Source organism: Parambassis ranga, chromosome 4, assembly GCF_900634625.1.
Source record: "Parambassis ranga chromosome 4, fParRan2.1, whole genome shotgun sequence".
NCBI lineage: Eukaryota > Metazoa > Chordata > Actinopteri > Ambassidae > Parambassis > Parambassis ranga.
In genome coordinates, this window is record NC_041025.1 from 10,887,600 (window position 1) to 10,907,381 (window position 19,782).

The 19,782-nt window shown below is 41.1% G+C and overlaps 3 protein-coding genes across 5 annotated transcripts; 1 reads left to right on the forward strand and 2 right to left on the reverse strand.

Annotated features, from left to right (window-relative positions):
• Nucleotides 1-1,579: 1,579 nt before the first annotated feature.
• On the reverse strand, nt 1,580-3,698 carry foxd2 (forkhead box D2). Its single transcript, XM_028403807.1, has one exon. It carries the CDS (start codon nt 3,237-3,239, stop codon nt 2,142-2,144), a length of 1,098 nt encoding a protein of 365 aa, XP_028259608.1. The 5' UTR covers nt 3,240-3,698; the 3' UTR covers nt 1,580-2,141.
• Nucleotides 3,699-7,261: 3,563 nt separating this feature from the next.
• foxe3 (forkhead box E3) lies at nt 7,262-8,515 on the reverse strand. Its single transcript, XM_028404343.1, has one exon. The coding sequence runs from the start codon at nt 8,513-8,515 to the stop codon at nt 7,262-7,264; it is 1,254 nt and encodes a 417-aa protein (XP_028260144.1).
• A 6,807-nt stretch (nt 8,516-15,322) lies between these two features.
• haus8 (HAUS augmin like complex subunit 8) lies at nt 15,323-19,504 on the forward strand. 3 transcript variants are annotated; one of them, XM_028404295.1, is made up of 10 exons: nt 15,323-15,454; nt 15,790-15,842; nt 16,261-16,322; nt 16,404-16,527; nt 16,646-16,756; nt 16,852-16,955; nt 17,142-17,300; nt 17,475-17,616; nt 19,015-19,156; nt 19,267-19,504. In XM_028404295.1, the coding sequence occupies exons 1-10, from the start codon at nt 15,390-15,392 to the stop codon at nt 19,391-19,393; spliced, it is 1,089 nt and encodes a 362-aa protein (XP_028260096.1). In that variant the 5' UTR covers nt 15,323-15,389; the 3' UTR covers nt 19,394-19,504. The 3 variants fall into 3 exon arrangements, with proteins under 3 accessions (XP_028260096.1, XP_028260098.1, XP_028260097.1); XM_028404297.1 differs by having other exon boundaries at nt 16,649-16,756; XM_028404296.1 differs by having other exon boundaries at nt 15,793-15,842.
• Nucleotides 19,505-19,782: the final 278 nt, after the last annotated feature.

Consider the following 19,782-nt stretch of genomic DNA (forward strand, 5'->3'; position numbering starts at 1 on the left):
ATCCATATAAATGAGTTCAGTCTCAAATCGTCCTTTTTCAAAGCTTTTCGCTAAAACTCCCCTCGCACGGATCTACTGCTTTGTGTTAATGATTTTTTATTGGCTTAGTTCTCGTTCCCCTCGTTACTTAAATGTTTTTAACCGCCTCTGCAAACGCTTGATGTGGATTTTAATGGTCTGATGCGGTGCGTAATGACGCCCTGTCAGCGCGGGTGTGCAGAGAAAACTTCAATAGTCTGCTAATGTTTTTTTCCGCCTCATTTACTCTGCAAATTATACGTGGAGCATATCAATTAAGTGGCGCTAATCAAAATTATTTCCTCAAATCCTCCTGCGACTTTTATCAGTTGTCCAATTCCCACTAACAAGCAGAGCGACAGAGAAAAAGAAATAAAAGCCGAGTCTGGATAAAGAAAGTTGTCATGTGTTGGTTTTCGTTTCAAAGACTTTCAGTGAGCTGTGCTGAGGGGAAAACAGAGGAGTCAGCCCTCCCACCCTTCATCCTTAATAATCATCTGTCAAAACACCCACAAACTAATTTAACCATTTGCACACAGATCTGGTAAATAAAGGAGGCTTTTACACCCCCTCCTGTCTGGAAACATGTGCTCCAACAACTCTGAAAAAGACCAATGGGCCTGTTTTCTGTAGCCGGACTTGTCCCACTGCTTCTTTTATATGTATCCCGAGACAGCACAGATGACATGAAAGCGAAGCAAACCGAGGGCCTTTTGAGAAGATTGCTTTTCAGGCTCCTAAATGTGTGTGGCTGGTCTCACAGGGGACCGCTCGCTGCGCGCACATTCACTCTCTTGGGCCAGGGGTCCACACTGACAACATCAACAAACGGCCAAAAAGCCGCATTATGGTGGATTAGGGAGCCTGATGAAAAATGCTGCTACAAATTAGCAACGAAAGCCCCAAAAGACCGTGGGTATATCCTTGTTCACTTTCAATTACAGACCGCCGAGGCCCGATAACGTCCCCCTATTCATTTAGGGCCTTTGTAACTTGCTAGAAAATGGTCCCTTTACAAGCGAGCAGGAGCCACACAAGAGGAATACTTGCCCACTGTTGCGTGATATTCATGAACGTTATGTCGTGTTTGACACATTTAAAACGAATTTCTCACACCTAAAATGCTGCAAGCGTGTGCGTGAGGTTACATCTCAGAGCAGTTTTTTGTGTTTTAAATAGATTAGTAAAAAAAATCTGTGCAACCCCTAAAATAAATAAATAAATAATGACTGCAAAAAAAGCCTGAAAACAGATTGAACTGAATCCAGCTGTTGTTTGGTCTATTTCATCTTCCCATGCAATAAAAAATAACGATTTTAGTTCACAAACATTTATTATTCTTGTCATTACAACAAAAAATGACCTATGAACATTTAAGTGTTTATCTATTGGCAACACATGACATACTGTATGTTTCACAGATTAAATTGTGGATAGGTAGGAACGAACAATTAAAAGGTTGAGAGAGAGGTATTGCGCTCTTTAATACCAAAATCACACAGCCTACGTGTCCACTGACGACATGAAATGGTATTGTCACAACTTCACCATGTAGAGAAGATTTTTTTTTTTTTTGGGGGGGGGGGGATTTTTTTTTTTTTTTTATACGTCAGAACCCCCCCCCCCTTTGTCTCCATGTGCTTTCTAAGTAAAACCTGAGTTTGCCGTCTCGTGTCATCCTATGTCAACAACAACAGAGCCACTTTCTCACGACGCACAAAATAAAAACAATATAAATCATAATAAAATTATCAATTAGATTTTTTAAAAAATCGGAAATAATCCCCGCAGTCATTGGTGACAACTTTAACTTATCTTAAAATAACAGAATTCTTTTCTAAATTTTCGCCTCTGACAAGTGAAGGCCACATAGCAGACTGCAGGCCAGCGCTGTTTAAAAAGATCCTACAAGGTTCTCTTGCTTCTGTCTCTTAATATTATACACATATTTACAACCCATAAATAAACACATCGCTCCTCTTACACTGTTAAGGAACCCGGAGAGACAAAAACACTCTTCAGCAAGAATGTTCACCCTACCTTCACATAGCAGGACGCCACATTGGCTTTTTTTTAATAAAGGATTATCAGCGGGCATTCTTGCAGGTCTTTGTTTGTTTTCTTTAGAAAGGACAAGTGTTCATATTCGGTGTTTTGCTGGAAAAAGTCTGACTTTGTGGCCCAGGTGGTATTATACTGTCTTGTGATAAGTTCAAATGACTGGAAGCAGAGGCCAGTGCTGGGGTTAACATGGCCAGGATCTGAGCCTGGCTGCTCGGCTGCGCGCTGTAAGAAGAGGCGGTGGAGTTGGCCGCTCCGATAATGTTGTCAATGGAGAATGAAGGACGATTCGCAGTGCTGGAGTCCGTCTTCAGGGGCGGCAGAGAAGGGCTTAGCTGAGAATAAAAAGGTTTTCTTAAATCGGCCCCTAAAAGGGAGGGCAGGTGATGCGGTGCAGGGAATATGGAGGCTGATGAGGGCAAGGTGCAAGGGGCGTTAGGGAACGGGAATGAACCACCTGTGTGGTGTGGGTGATAAGGGTTGTGGGCTGCGTGGAAGTTCTGCAGCTGAAGTCCGTAGTTGTATCCATATGGGCCGTATCCAAACCCGGGTAGGAAGCCGCCGGCGTCCCTGAGGATTTCATTACTCTGGAGCCTCTTGAAGCGCTTCCTTCTGCGCAAGAAGCTCCCGTTGTCGAACATGTCTGCGGAATCCGGGTCGAGGGTCCAGTAATTGCCCTTCCCGGGGTTGCCGGGCTCCCGTGGGATTTTCACAAAGCAGTCGTTTAAGGAAAGATTGTGACGAATAGAGTTTTGCCAGGCAGGGAATTTCTCCCGGTAGTAGGGAAATCTATTGCTGATAAACTCGCAGATCTCACTCAGAGTCAGGCGCTTCTTGGGACTCTGCAGGATGGCCATGGTGATCAGGGCAATGTAAGAGTAGGGTGGTTTCACAAGTGCACTTTTTCTGGGTTTGTCTCCGATCACTGTGCCAGCCTCTACACTGGATCCCAGCTGTTCTGACGGGCAGTCAGAGCTGCTCAGTCCGGGAGAGGAAGCCCTCGCGTTCTGGGAGTAATTATCGTCCGAATCATTGTCCAAGTTGAACTCGTGGTGAATGTACTTTCCGTCTTTCCCAACGGATATGTCACCACCAACAACATCGATGTCCACATCTTCGGACAATACAGAGCTGTCGGACATATCCGTCCCTAAAGTCATCCTTGGAGACGCCGATTCTCTTCCTCCTCTCTCGCAGATTTCCTCCTTCTCTCGTCCTGTGAGGCTACTTGAGCGCGCACACACCCTCCCTTTTCCCTTACAACCACACCGGGCTCTGCTGCAGCTTTATCTACAACTACTAAATGCACACATGGCTAGAATCTATTAAAAAGACAAACAGCTCTTTGACCTGTAGCTTTGGTGATCCTTGGCGATCGAGGCTGGTCAAGCAGGGCCGTGAGACGATCTCATGGAGCAAACTTCTGATTTTCAGGCGTAAAGAGACGGTCAAAGAACATCGATCTGCACCGATCTGAAGTTGTCTTTTCTTCAAGTGCGATGGTTTCCGTCTGAGATCACTTTACGCTACTGATCATTTAAAAGGCTACTTTTGGTTATCCAAATGTGTTTCCAAAATAGCTTTTACGCACGGGATTGGGTAGGTATCCAGCCAGAACTGTCACACTATCCTCCTTAGCTCTCAAAAGGTATTTATAGGGCCACACTGATCACGTGGTCTTTGAGTCACTGTTACCAGGAACTAGACTGAATTACCCTGCGAAAAGTAATATCTGGACTTTTATTTGAATCACATATTTCGTTATAAAAAATCCAAATAACAAGAACACGTAGCCTATACATGACCATAAAATGATTTTCCCACTTGTATGCATTTGTTTTAAGACATTAATTAATTCAATAAATTTATGTGAAAATGTAATCGTTTTGCTCAGACTATTTTTTTTTTTTTTGCAGCAGTGAGCAAAATACAAAATGCACTCCACTGATGGCAACTGATCTCAATTAAACAACACATAAAGACAAACGAAGCACATTACCCAAACGTGCGTTTTTATTATTATTATTCTTTTGTCATTTCTGGAAGTGGAAAAACTGATCAAAAGAAAGTAACATCCATCCATAAACCATCCATCAATCCATTATTATTATTATTATTATTATTCAGAAATAAATTGCATGATTTAATATATTAATATATATAAATAATAACATATTATTATTAACATTTATTTGTTTTCGTTTTGATGTTTGATGTGCGAACGCGCTGTGGTAAATAACACGTAATTATAGAGTTTCTGATTTCTGCTACATTCTTTGGTGTTTGGATTCATTTTCCTCTCAATGGTTTTGGCCAGAGCTCCTTAAATCCCCGTTAGCTTGTCACGGGTTTTCCTTGTCAAAGATGTCACAACATTATCCGTCTGCATTGTCTGCATAATTCACAAGGCAGCACGAGCACGCGGGTTTGTAGTCAGCTGCAACCTGCTCCAGTTCTTCAGCAGACGACAATGTGTGCAATGTGTCTGTAATGCAGGCGAAGCAGGCGGGCATTCCAGTTAATTATGCTGCAGAGAGACTGCGTTATTGTAATCCATTTACATCAACACGCCATAAATCCCATTAAATATAGGTCAAACATCCTGCAGACTGTCATCCTTTATTTCTTGCTTTATTTAATAGCCCTGTCAAAGACACTGACTTTGGTGTATTTTCATCCTCAGTACCTGTTTGCTTTTGTTGTTGTGTGTTAACCTGTGGATTTGATGGAGACACAGCTCCATTGAGGCCACACTTTAAACGCTGATCCGTGTGTCCTGTGCTCTGACCTGCCTGTCATAGACCCTTTAAAACTCTGAAATAGACGCATGAGAGCTGACAGCTGGCCGGCAGGCAGACATGACGCAGTACGTTCTCCTTACAGGACACACAACAACTCATATCAGTTGTCGTAATTCTTATTTTGTCACTTCACGAAACGGGTCCATTTTCAGAACTAAATTAATCGATTCATTAATTCATAACTGTCGAGACTCACTCATCTCTCACACTGTCTGACACGTAACGGACCTTATGTTGTAGACTGCATGATTTATGTGAGGGACAGTTATTTATTTACTGATTTAAAACAATTGCCTCCATTTCAAATAAACACTTAAAAAATATAGCGACATACACACATGAACATAATTGTTCACTGCCCAGTGACTGCCCAGCTCGTTACATTTGTTAGGGCAAAATAAATCCAAATTTTATATATTGATTAAAATGTCCAAATTACACAATGTATACTTACATGTGTAATTTACTTATGTTACTTATGTTACTTATTTTTTAATGTAATAAGTAACAAGAAAGCCATAAGAAATCAGTGAGGCACTTGTAAGGGTTCAGCAGTTCACATGTGTAAGGACAGTTTGAGGTTACTCGTTATAGTATTTTGTGATGTTAAAGCGCCCCCTGCTGTTTTAAGATGAAGTTCTTTTACCTGCAGGTAAACCATCCACATAACGCTATTGATGTGTTCAATATAGGCCTATAAAAAATTCCAACTGTAAAGGATCAATTGACTCACAAACAGAAGGCTGATGATGATGAAAAAAAAAAACCAAAGCATTCTTCCTTGTAAATAATAGCAGCCATTACATTATCATGCCGAGAAAGGAAAATATTTTTTACACCTGTGAAAATAGGCTATGTTTATCAATTACAATCAAATGTGTTAATGCACAACAACAGCATTAAAATTAGGTTTTATCTGAGGCTAAATGCTGTCAGACAGATTACCATTATCTGAGCTGGTTCACAACAACGGCTCAGGGCAGCCTTCTATTCTATAATGGATCCACTGCACCAGCTGCCCATGGTAATCATGGCATTAATAAGTTACAGCAGGAATAAACACAGTTAAATGTGCTGCCTGGAGATTTCCTGTTCACTTTATTGACTCCTGGTAATAGCACACATAACAACACAGTGACTGTTTTCACAACAGAACTGAATAAATCCAAACCAAATGCCTCTAAAATGTTACCTCGCCTTTGCTTCCATCTAGTGGTGGACTAATCAGGCTCAGCATGATTACATTCCTCTGAGGGGGACAAACACTGAAGCTAACAGAGCTTGTTCAATCACACTGAAACGCAGCCTAGTTAAAAACACCAGGTATTGTTGTGTATGGTTTTTTACTTCATTCGTTCCATTTACACATGTTTTCTTTGAGATTTATGTTTTTTGTTTTTAAACAATAGCCTACATATTTTACATAGTTAAAATACGGCATTTTCCGCATCTTTCCACATATTGATTTCCACAAATTAGCATCATATGTCATGAAAAATGTTAGTTTTGTTTCTATTTAGTTTTTTATTAAGGATTCAATTTCTCTAAAGTTTTTCCTAACTTTTTTATTTTCTGATAATTTTAAGTTTACTCAAATTTAAGAAACTTCATACATTAAAAAAGTGTGTGTTAATTAAAAGTTAACACACACACACACATCACTTTTATTTGATTTCTCTGCTGTGATGACTCAGGGCCTGAATGAGTTATTTATATTATGTCAGTAAGTTTAATTGATGGTTCTGAACATATCATTTCTATTCAAATCCACCTGTGAATATTAGTTTTTTAACTTAAATCTCAGATTTATGTCACTTAATAAACTGGCCAACTGAGGCTTTCGAAATTAAATCTTAGAAAAGACAGTTTTGACGTCTTTAACACTTACACACAAACAAATGTGTTCTGGTAAAGGTGCATCATTTGTGAGCGGTTAGACTGTTGTTACTATATTATTCACCTTGGATTGTGTTTATATAGCATGCAAACTAAAATCACAACAAAATCAAATATTAGTTGATGCATTCGGAAATAAAGACCTCATTTATTTACCAGTAAAAATCATTTTATTTCAAGTCAGCAATGATAACACTTTTTTAAAAATATTTACACACTCAACAAATAAAACCAACATGTACACGTCACACTTTCTGAAACATAAAATATGAACGCACTGTGGCACAACGTTAAACTCTGAGTTACAGTCATGGAATGTGAATCTAAATGGCTTTAAACCTTTTAAATAGGAATGTTTTATGATGAGGCTCGGTCATGCTGTGTCAAAACAAACTGTCAAAAAGAGGGTAATTCAGGGCATTCTCCTTTAATATGGAACTCTAGCTTTCCTTTCAATTTATTTGTGTTTTCCTGTAAATTATATCTCACATATACCGCTCTAATCCTGACGCAAAGTTGGCTTGTCTCATGTATGTGTTGTTGTAGGAGTTCATGGGGCTGGAGAGGCCCAATAGCTGCTCCGTGTGCTCCGCGCAGGAGCTTGAGCGCAGGGCCGGCAGAGACAGGCGGTTGCCCGAGCAGTACACCTGTGAGCTCCCCGGGGAGAACCCGGACTGACTCATGGTGGGCAGGTTTGGAGGAGAAGCTGAAGAGGAGTAGGGGTACCCTGCGGTTAGGTTGGATGAGAGGTTACCGCTGTTCCTGCTCAGCATGTTCGCTGACGGGTTGACAGTCTGGGTCTGGAAGCACGCAGACGGGTCGGTGCCGGTGACAGAGCAGCTGGAGGTCATGGCGCCCATTTCACCTGCGCCTAGGCCCAGCGAGTGGGAGTTGAGCTCTCCACCCGGGCCGCTCTGCACCACTGTCTGCTGACTGATAATGTTGTCGATGCTGAACATGCGTGGCTGTCCTTGGCCGACCCCAGCAGAGGTCTGGTATGGATGCAGCATGGCGGGATGCGGGGATGTTGCTGCCAGCTGAGAGCCATAACCAGATCCTATCCCTGCATACAGCGTGTTTGGGTACGATGACCTCCCCATTGGTGTTGGTGTAAAGGCACTGGAGCTCTGCATGTAGCCGGGATATGTGCTCACGTCTGTGCGCTTGAATCGTTTCCTTCTCCTCAAAAAGCTGCCGTTGTCAAACATGTCCTCAGCTGCAGGGTCTAACGTCCAGTAGTTGCCTTTGCCTGGCCTGCCAGGCTCCCTGGGGATCTTCACGAAGCAGTCGTTGAGGGTGAGGTTGTGGCGGATTGAGTTTTGCCACTTCTTCGAGTTCTCCCTGTAGAAAGGAAAACGCTCCATGATGAACTTATAAATGCCCCCTAAGGTGAGCTTCCTCTCTGGGGAGTTGGCAATGGCCATGGCGATGAGAGCGATGTAGCTGTAGGGGGGTTTGCCCCTCTGCACGGGCCTCTTCCTCCGGCGGCTCCCTGTGGGCAGGTGCTCCTCAGTCTGACCCAGAGCGGCTCCGTCCTCCGTGTTGGGACTGTTTCCTCGAGGCTCAGACTTGATCAAAATATTGTCCTTTGACCGGGCCTGCAGCATCAGAGGCGCAGGAGGCAGCGGCGAGTCCAGGCTCACATTTGGGGACATGACAACAGGGCTTGCCTCGGCGGGCGAGTGCTCTGCGGTCATGTTGCACATGCCAGAGAAGTAAGAATAATTTGCTAGATTCATAAAAGAAACACTGTGACTATCGTTGTCTTGTCGAAATGATCAGCAGGGGGAAGTGCCCGAGAAGACTTTGCTCTGGCTAAAAATAGCCCGGGTGCTGCGCTGGAGTTTGTGGTGTGTGTGTGTCAGTCCAGGTGAGAGAGAGGCGTTGACAGTTTTATAAGACAGGGCAGGAGTGACGCCACTGCCTCACCAGTGACGATGGGGGCAGGAGGACCCAACCACCCACCCAAAAGTTTAACAGATATAAGTTCAGAGATATAAGTTTATCTAAATAGCTTTCATAAAACCTAATTACTATGACCCTATACTTCTAGAGTTGACTTTTTTGCCTTGGACTTGTGATGTCCTAAATCCTAACAGTGACACATTATTAGATGTCAGGTTAAGGATACTAACAGAGCTTTACTGCTTATCCCTCCTCTGTGCCTGTATCTGTGCTGCTCCCTGTGGCCTTTCACTGACAAGCTGTGTGTATATCCAGGACAGAAACAACACTCGCAGAGCTGCTCCATGCTACTCCAAACCCAATGGCCAATCCACCAATTGAAAAATAATAACAAGCCACTGAAAACAAGCAATTGAGCTATCAAAGCTTTGGGGCAAGAAAAGTAAATATCCCTTCATTTCATTTTCATTTTTGGAGAGTGATAATCAAACAGCTTCTTTGCCGCAGAGGAGAGGTGTTATCTTATGGATTTTGAAGTAAAAACAGTGTTGTGCACACAGTTGGTGCAGACATCACCCTTTAAACACCAGAGTGTGGTTTAATTAAGAATTTAGGCAAACAAAGGGATGAAGATAATTACAACGTAAAGATATGTATACATCTCTGCTGCTGTTACTTTTGACAACATGAGGAGAGATGTTGAGTGATATCTAAATCTCTGAATCGCCTCACATGAGCATTTGATGATGTGATGACACACAGGTGCCTTCATGCAGGGCCCAGAGGTCCACTTAAAATAAATAATGTGTCATATATTATTATGTAAATAAGAGCTTTGAATAACATTGAATCAGATTATTAAAAAAAAAACCTAATGCAATTGGCGGCCAATTCTTTGCCTTATTAAAGTTTTTGTATCTGGTTTACCTTCTCCCATTTGTAGACGGGCAGTACATTGTCTACAAATGTGTGGTGGAGGAGTTGGAGAGTGATGATTTAGGACCACATTTTCCTCCCAATGGAATATCCAAAGTTATTAATCATCACTGCCTCCCGTTCTCCCAGATGCCTGTTTCCCTGTCATCCTCACAACACAGTAGCTGGCACCCCCCACTCCCCCCAACGACCCAGCCACAGCTCAGACAACACTAAGCCCAGCTAGCTACTCACATCCAGTGGCTAACAGCTTCAGACAGGCGTGGGAGCGGGATGTATCCAAGCAGGATCTGCCCTCAGAGCTGCCAGGTCAGGCAGGACAAACAGGGGCTCAGGCCAGGAAACGAGGCCCTCTGCCTCGGGGCCTGCGGCCTCTTACTAATCCCCTCCCTAACCACCCCACCACCCCATCAGAGCCTCCCTACACACCTCGCTGCACCTCTACACTACACGTACTTGTCAGTCTGAGTACTTGTTGCTCAGTCACATGTATAGAACACACATTGGATCCATATTCATGCTCCCATATGCACAGTATGTTGTGTGTAGTAAAAACTCTAACATATCAGTCTCTGCAGTTAGTTGCCATTTTCAGTTGTGTAAAATACCTAAGTACAATAAATTTACTGTATTACTAAAGTTTATTTCTACAAGTTTTCACCAATCATCTTTTCACCAATCACAAGTGGAACATTACAAATGACCATATCCAAGACAGTCCTCAAATTAGCTTGATTGTACTGTAAGACTTATTAACAATTTACCACCTGGCATAAAATGATTTCAATAATTACAAGTTCAAATTATAGGCCCAAAGAATAAATCTTGTTGTTTTAGTTTGATAAAGGTCACTTATTAAACTATCCGAGGGGCCAAACATTGGTTATTGGATTATTACTGTAACCCCACCATACATGTCAGTTTCATTACTGATACCCAGAAATCCTCCAGTGCTCTTGAGCTGACATGTTTTACTCAGCCTAAGCTTTGCCTGTATAGGACATATTAGCTATTAAAGGATGCATCTGATGCAGTCACAACTGCTGCAGTGGGAAATACACCACATGTTCTGCACTTTGTTGCTAGTTTTCCTGAAGGTCTGCAGGTTCTCTTCTGCTTTTCTGATAAACTCTGAGAAGTACAGAGGGCAAGAGGGACAGACGAAGTTGCTGAGTAAACACTTGAAGTCCATTCATTCGCAAAGTGGCTCCAGGGGATAGAGAGGAGGGGGGGGGGCATGAGAAAAAAAGGGGGAATGAGAGAGAGCGAGAGACAGAAAGGGAAAGAGAGAGAGACAGAGAGAGAGAGAGAAACACACGAGAGAGCGCAACCTTTTTCTTGCTCAAGCTCATCAAGTACGGGCCAGGGCTCCTGAAAACGCAGGGATTACCAGGGTACTGGGGCTGTACTGGCCAGGGCTGCCTCTGCTCACTTCTGCACTGCACGCTACACTGCTCTGCTATAGCACAGTGCATGGTTCTCACACACACACGCACAGTCATGCTTGTTTATGTGGAGAACATTTCTCATTTAGGATTCACATGGGTGTTTAACACATAAAGCCAAAGTATTCCTTATTTACTTATCCTGCCTCATAAATACCATGTATCTAACAAATGTGTCACTCTGACTGTGCTTGGGACACAAAATGCAATCATTCTACAGCACAAACCTCTGACCTGCAGTAATACAGATTAAATACAGGTTCTGGAGGTTCCCTCCAGCCCCTGAGACACCCAGGAAATCCCACATGCAGCCTCCAGCAGTGCAGCCAGGGATGTTATAAGGTTCATCCACAAGAATGAACACATCCTTTTAAGAGATAAGCACAGTAATGAATCAATTAGAAAGCATGATGCATGCACGAGGTGGAAAAAAGCTCCACACTCTCTGATGGAGTTTATTTAGCAATACTTGTTTTTTTTCTGCGGTTCAGGAAAAAACTGCTGTTTTTTTGGAGGAAATCCATGTTCACCAATAATTTTATTGTTTTTATTGTTGGTGAACATCATTAACAATTGCAAATTGCACTTCACCAAGGGCCCCTGAGCCAGGAAGAAACACAGGAGCGCACAGACCCGTCTCCCCTGAGAAAGCTGAGGTGGCCTAAACACAAAGTTTCAGGATGCAGTAGATGTTTTGTCCGCTTTGTCACATGCACACATTGAACTTTCATTCATGTTCTATTTAAAAACACTACATAAATAAATTCCAGTACCTCTAAGGCAGAATTATATCTTCAAATGTAACACAAAAAGTTGGGACCCTGTGCAAAATGTCAGTTAAAAAAGACATTTTAAATTAACAAATGTAATCAACAAATTCCAAACCTGCTGCATTGTTTTTCAACCCACTGTTTGTTTGAGACAATTGTTGCATTTTTGATGTAATTTCAGCTGCTCAACAGTAATTTGTCAAATGTTTTCAGTAGGTGGCAGGTTCAGAGAACAGGCAGGTCAGTTCGACATCTGAACTCTTTTACTATTGTAATGAATTGCAGAATATGGTTTGGTACTGTCTTACAACAAGGCAAAAAAAAACTGCATAAGTTAGTCCAAAATTAGCACATATTGATCTGCACTAAAGCCTGCTCAGATGTCTGTGGAGTCATTTAATGATATTATTTGGTGAAATCCACAAATTCTTTGAATTGTACATCGAGAAACATTTCAACGACATAACAACTTTTCCACTCTCATCTAAAATGTATTTGAATTAGGATTCTAGCTTTAGTTTAAAGGATTTGCGTTGGTTTGATTATGCAGTGCTCCAACTTTTTTGGAATTGGTGTACTGTGATGGAGCACTATGATCTAATTCAAATTATCCAACTGAGTGCTTCAAATACTGTTTGTTGGTTTTACTGCATGAGGCACTGTATATTTGAAGCATTCCTGGAAGGCTATGTGGACCAGACTGGCAGACTGGGTGATGAGTAACGGCTTACTGCAAAGGGAAGGGAGGCACAGCTGGGTGGTGCCTGTGTGTGTGTGTAAGCATGTCCACACATGCATTAGAATTAAAAAAAAAAAATCCTTTTACACATTTTTATCCCCCCAAACTGCTGTCTTCAAAGGTGCGGAGCAGAGTATCAGTGAGGTAACAGTGACATAGGTAAGTCCTTCATCAGACGTCAGAGTTTCGGAGCAGTGAGAAAGACAAGAGAGGTGGGGCCAAAAAAAGAGACAAGGGTTTTCATTCAGAGACTCCATGTCTTCTTTCATGTCTTTCAACATGCACTTCTCTGTCTTTAACTTCAGAGCCCTCTGTATGAGAAAAAATGAGAAAGCCACATTACCAGCAAAAATTCATATTATTTAATCAGACTTTTTACTGACTGAATCCTAAAGAGTCTCATAATGTCACCACTATTAACAGAACTCCATCCTCAAAGCAGCCATTGGTACTAGCATTGCCTGGTGCTGAGAGACACACAGCAACCAGCCTCAAGGCTTTATTACACTGAGAAAGAGGAGAGAGCCATGATAAGACCCGGCCTTTACACAGACTGATAATGCAGGGTTAGAGTATCACACACACACACACACACACACACACACACACACACACACACACACATAAATACAGGCATGTAGTTGTGTGAGAGATGCTTTAGTGCCAAGCTCAAATGTTCAACCTTTATCATGAAAATTCATTAAAGTAGAAAAGGCCAGAATAAAACTGGGCTCAAAGATTGGAAATCCACATGATGGAGTGTCAGGCCCCTGTAGGGCCCCCTCTGTCCTTTTGTATGTGATGTGAAATTGTTTTATTCTTGCACAGGTTGTTGATGCACACTTGAGCCACCAATGTTCTCTCCCTCTTGGTTTATCCATCTGTCTGTGGAAGCAACTTAGGACAGAAGTTGCTGACCTGTTGTTTACATTGAAGCACCACGCCTGCTCTACCTATTGTTCATCCCGTTGTCTGAGACTGGCTTAAACAGGTAGGATCAGCATCCATTATGTCCTTTAAGACCAGAGCACACAGACTAGCACCAGCTAAGAGGATACCCACATATAGAATGGAGACACACACATGCAGCTAAACTTGCAGCATGCTTTGTGTCTTTTTGGGCTGCTGCTGTGTGTTCCAGCCTAATCTGTTTCCTAAGTGTCTGCATGGGTTGCTGTCAGGTTACCTTTGTCTGAAGGAATCAGCTCCACCCATCCTGGGGCCATAAGTAGAAAAAAAAGAACAAATATTGCAAATGTTTATTGTATTTTCAACAAGCACACAATATATATTAACTTACATGCAGTCTGCTAATAATGCTTTAAAAATAGATTAGGTTTTGGCACCTTATACAGCGTACAGTGATAGTGTTCACAGACTCTTACTCCCATCTAGTGGTTAAAGGATCTGATGACATTTGAGCATGTTAGGCTCAAACTAAAGAAGAATTAAAGCTTTGGCTAAGCTGTTTAGATATGTATACAGCCTGTTATCTGTATGGAAATGAAAACATACAACAATGGTAAATTACATGTGAAGTTAAAATATTTACTGGCAATACTAACATTTGCAAAATATCAATCCAAACCTCAGAGGGCAATACACTGGAACTTGATGAGGAAATTATTTGTGTATCTCCAAACCATTTAGCATCACTGATCATTAGGTGATAGTAATGACCGTGACCGTATAGTCCCTAGTTCCACAGATGTCAGCAGACATTTGACCCTCGGCTTGTTGTCCGCCTCAAGAAAAAGAAGAGTGGAAAGTGTCACCTGTTCCATGTTAGTAAAAGACAGATTAGAAAGAGTGTAAAAGGAGTATATTGCTACAGATGGTTCAAAAGATCCAAATACAGGGAAAACAAGTTTTTCAGTGACAGTTATCAATAGATATCAGCAGCAGAACTCCAGATCATTTAGCAGTTTTTACAGTAGACATAATGGCCATTATTTGCTCAGATTCTCACTCAGTTCTGGAATCTCTTCAACCGTCTTCATCTCAAGCTAGACAGGATATGTTAAATGAGGCATATGAAGCTCTGTTTAGGATAAAAAAACTTGAATATATCTGTTTTATGTGGGTTCCAGCACATCAGGGTGTTATGGGTAATGAAAGGGCAGACAAACTATAAAGGGAGCACTTAAACTGGATAATGTCATTGTGTCATTTAGTAAACTAGAAGCAAAATCTATAATCAAAAGGTAATTCCTGAAAGAATGGCAAAGGCAGTGGGATGAGGAAGTAACAGGGAGACATTTATACTCAATTCAATGGGAAGTGGGCGCAATGAGACCAGCAGGGGGCAGTATGAGGGAAGAAACGAGCATTACAAGACTAAGACTTGGACACAGTGGACTAAACAAAATACTGAAACTAACAGGTAAACATACATCAGGACTATGCGAGAATTGTAATGAAGAACAAACAGTCCATCATGTATTATGCACATGTCCAGCATACAAAATAGAAAAAAATAAGTTCCAGGTGGACCTAAGCAAAACAGGCATTGCAGAATTTCAGATACCCTAAATAAAATAAAATAAAAATACCATATACTAAAAGGGAAACCTTGGAAATATTTGCTAAGTTAAGGGAAACAGGTTTAGTATTTAGAATTTAGGTTTTTATGTCTTTCCCACTCAGGCTCCCGTTCCAGTAGGTGGCGATAATGCACTTGAGAGGAGGATGTCACCCGCCAATACACTAAAAGAAGAAGAAGAAGAAGAGGAAGAAGAAAAAAGAAGAAGAGGAAGAAGCGTCCAGTTGTTTCTCTCCGGTTTGTAAAATTGACGTACAGGCGGGTTGCTTCAAAAAAATGGCGTCCAGAAGAACAACAGTAGCGCCAAGTAGTTTTAAAAATACCTCCACTGAGGCTAAAAGGTAGTTGATTAATTTTATTTTTTTTAAACGAGTATAGAAAAAAATTATCCCTGCACATCTCTAGTCAGTTAGAAAGCAGGTGAATTTTCCTGTTAAGGTTTACATGTCGTTTAGTCTTCTGATATTATCACGGCCCGGACATCTTCTGCGGTTGAAATTTTAATTTAAAAGCATGTTAAGACACACACCTTTAGTTCGTGTGAATTCGTTCAATCAAGCAAGTTGACAATCGCGAAGCTAACATTATAACTTAGCCAGGTGGTCCGTTCTGCAGTTCTTACTTATCTTTTCATTTCAGATGTGTGTGACTTTGTTTTTACTGTCGTCCCTAAAAGCAGCAGCGGTGCAAATAAAGCGAGCAGTGGACCCGGGAAGAAAACTACTAAATGTAAGTATTCGCAATAGTCCCGTATGCTGCAAGTTGTATAAGTTAAGCTCCTTTACATTACTGACACTAACTCACTTTAAACGGTGTTACTGGGTTTTTAGTTGTTTTTTTTGTTTGTTCTTGCATGATTTTGTTGATGTAGTTGTCTTTCCTGTAGGTCTGTGTTCTATTACTGTAACCAGGTATCAAAGCAGAAAAATACATATACAGCATACAAAATAATAGTTAACGGTCAAATAGAGGTGGTGTTGTCCACCTTAAAACTTTATAATATAGAATGAAAAATATAATAATCTTAACAAGCTATATTGGATCATGTTTCAGCTGATAACATGGATGCTTTCGCTTCTAATTTGCGAAATTACAGGGACAGGAAACAGGTTGTTTTTTAATTTAAATGTTGTTATTGATTTTTCAGCGAATGCAACTATTGTTAAGTCTCGATATCTACAGTCTGCTGAGAAGTCATCTCTTTCAAAGGTAATGCCTTCAGATCAGGTGCTTCAGTTTCATTCTCTGTGTTGTTTTTACATTTATGTTTCATTGTATCCCTATAAACAGAGTAACTCACTGACTGAATCATTTGCTATGCCATTGCGGCCTTCCTCACCGAAATTGAGCGGCGTTAAACCAAAATTGGGCACTCCACCCAGGCGCTCAATAGCACCACGGGCTCTTGCAACATGTAAGTTCTTCCAATTGTGATAGGAATAGCTTATTTCCTTCAAGTTGTGATAAGGCCCATGCTGTGTTAAAAAGGAGCACAACAGAATGTTTTAATTGTTTTGTCATCTTTCTTGCAGCAGTGATTTCACACGATAGTGAACCATCACTTCTGGGGAAAAGTGTTCTTCAATCGACTTTCACAGATGGCCATTGCTCTCGACCAGATTTTGATATTTCAGTCATTAAAGGTAAACCGAACAAGACCCCCAACATGGTTAGAGTTAATTACAGATCAGGATGGGGTTGTCCTCTGACATTTTTTTTTTCAATTTATCTCTTCTAGACAAAATGGTGATTGAAAATGCAGCCGAGCCCAAGAGAAATCCAGAGACTGAGAAGAGGGATATTGAGATGCAAACATTTTTACTGGCCTACCTCACAGCTAAGGTTAGATTCTAAGAAAGATCAGTGTGTGATATGTGCATTCAGAAACATGTTGATCTAGGTCAATTTTTGTAACTTGTTTGTTGTGCTTTCACATTACCAGCATGTTTCAGCTGGAATATAGCAGTATGTATAACATAATATAACTATTGTAATATTAAAGAAAACATGTTGAATGTTTTATTCAAGATGGAGCACAACACTGCAAAACTTAAGGCTAAGGCAGAGGCAAGACTCCTGCAGGAGATGAATGAAGAGCAGATGCTGCGTGCTGAGGTCAAGGAGAAGAAGCGCCAATACCTTGTTGCAGAAAAGAAAAGGCTGGTGAACGAACTACTGGATTTGCAGGTTGGAATTTTATCTGTTTTTATTGAGACCTTTAAATGTGTATTTGGTTTAATTACATTTTAAACAGATCAAACATTATCAGGGTTGCAAAGCTGTCAAGCAGTAGTAAACATTGTTAAACCTGAATCCACTGCAGAACTGCCAGTACCAACAGTGTACTGTTTTTTCCATCAGATTGCTGCTCTGACTCCAGTGGCAGACGCTGCCAAGCAGTTTACACAGGACTACAAGTCTTTTGCAACTGCTGTTGACACCACAAGACACGAGTTGCCTTACAAGAATTTCTACATAGATGGAGACAGAAGGGAATTTCTAGGTTGGTGTTTTTTTCTAAAGTTTTTTTTATATAAGTTACAGTTTCTTACAAAAGTGAGCACACCCCTCACATTTCAACAACCATTCTATTAAATCTTCTTAAGGGACAATACTATAGAAATTATCTTGCATATAACAGAGTAATGAGTGTACAGCTTGTATAGCAGTATTCATTTGCTTCCTCTTGAAATAACTCAACACACAGCCATTATTTTTTAAATATCTGGCAACACAAGTGAGTACACCTCAAACTGAACATGTCCAAATTGTTTCCAAAGTGTCAAGTGTCAATTTGTGTGAGCACTATTGTTATCTATCACTGTCTTAATCTTCTTGGGCATGGAATCCACCATGCCCAAGAACTGCTCAGGCTGTTACTGGAATCTTCTTCTGTTCCATTGCTCTCCTCCTTGAGGATGCACCACAGATGCTCAATTGGGTTCAGGTCTGGAGACGTACTTGTCCACTGCATCACCGACACCTTCCTTAGCAAGGCGATTATCATCTTGGAGGTGTGTTTGGTGTCGTTATCATGTTGGAATACTGTCATGCAGCCTAGTTTCTGAAAGGAGGGTATCATTCTCTGCTTCAGAATGTCACAGTAGTTTCATGTTTCCCATCAAACCACACCTCCCCAGTGCTGGCAGCACTCATGCAACCCCAGACCATGATGCTACAACCACCATGCTTGACTGTAGGCAAGACACAATTATCTTGCTACTCTTCACCAGGGCGCCGCCACATGTGTTGGACACCATCAGAGCCAAACAAGTGTATCTTAGTCTCATCAGACAACAAGACATGGTTCCAGTAATTCATGCTCTTGGACTGCTTGTCTTCAGCAAAATGTTTGTAGGCTTTTTTTGTGAGCAAGCAGTGTGATACCCTGCTTTTTCAGCTTCTGCAGCAATGCTGGCAGCTCTCATGCATCTGTTTTTTGAAGCTAACTGCTGTAATTGTTGCAGTACTTAAGGACAGAGCAGAGGACCAGAATGAGAGAATTGTATTCAAAGCACACAAAGATACACACATTTGTATAGTCCAGTCAAGCAGGCAAAAACGCTAACATGATGAATAGGAGCAGGTGGCTTTGCAGGGGTGTACCCACTTGTGTTGCAAGTATTTAAAAAAAAAAAAAAAAAAGAAAGAAAATTCAGTGGATAGTAATTGAAGTTTAAGTTCTATAATATTGTTCCTTGAAAATATAATAAAATGGTTGCTGAAATGTGATGGATGTACTTACTTCTGGGAGATGCTGTAAAGTTACAAAAAATGAAAGTGATGATATTTTGTCCTTCAAACATCAATATTCTAATGCTGACCCGCTATAAACACCAAATGAAAATGAAATATAGTTGATGTATTTTTCAGGAATGATATGTTTTCTATTGCCTTTCAGACAAAGCTGAGGCCTGCCTGAAGGAGAGTGAGAAGTTGCTGTTGCAGTGCACAGAGGGAGATTACAAGGACAACAGCACATCTCTGGAATGTCTTAGGGATATTAAAACAACATCGAAGGACATCAGTCAGCAGCTGTCTGGGTATGCACACATTTTCTTTATATAATAAAGATCTGCTCTTTCGGTACATACAGTATCATATGCTTGTTGTGATTGCCTTTAATAATAGATGTTTCCCTTTTTTTTAATAGTGCATTTTCAGACTTGCTGGAGCTGTCAGCATCGGTCAGCCGCCATACTGTCCATGTCCAGCAGGCCCTGGAGGAGGTGGAGCTCGGCAGTTCAAGAACCTGTGAGCTCTACGGCTCCAAAGAGTGACGAATGCCGTGCAGCATGGGACAAACAATACATGCACTTTAAATATGTTTGCAGCTTATTTTTGTGACTAATAATTTGTATTATGATAACTGATATTGTTAATAAATAAAAGACCACACAATATATATACATTTGTCATTGGCATTTCATTGAAAATCAACAATAAGAGCAATTTGTTTTGTTTTTCTTTGATATCATTAAATTGTTTAATATGTATAATATATAAAACGGTCAATCCTTTTGTGTTGCCTCGTGGTAAATAGATATTTGTGCAAAAGTCAAAGGCACAAGCGAACGTTTTATAAAAGAAAGAGTACTGTTCATTCATCCTGCCTCAACAGTAAATAACCATTGCCGCCATTCCCGGAAGTGACGAAACGTCAAACAAT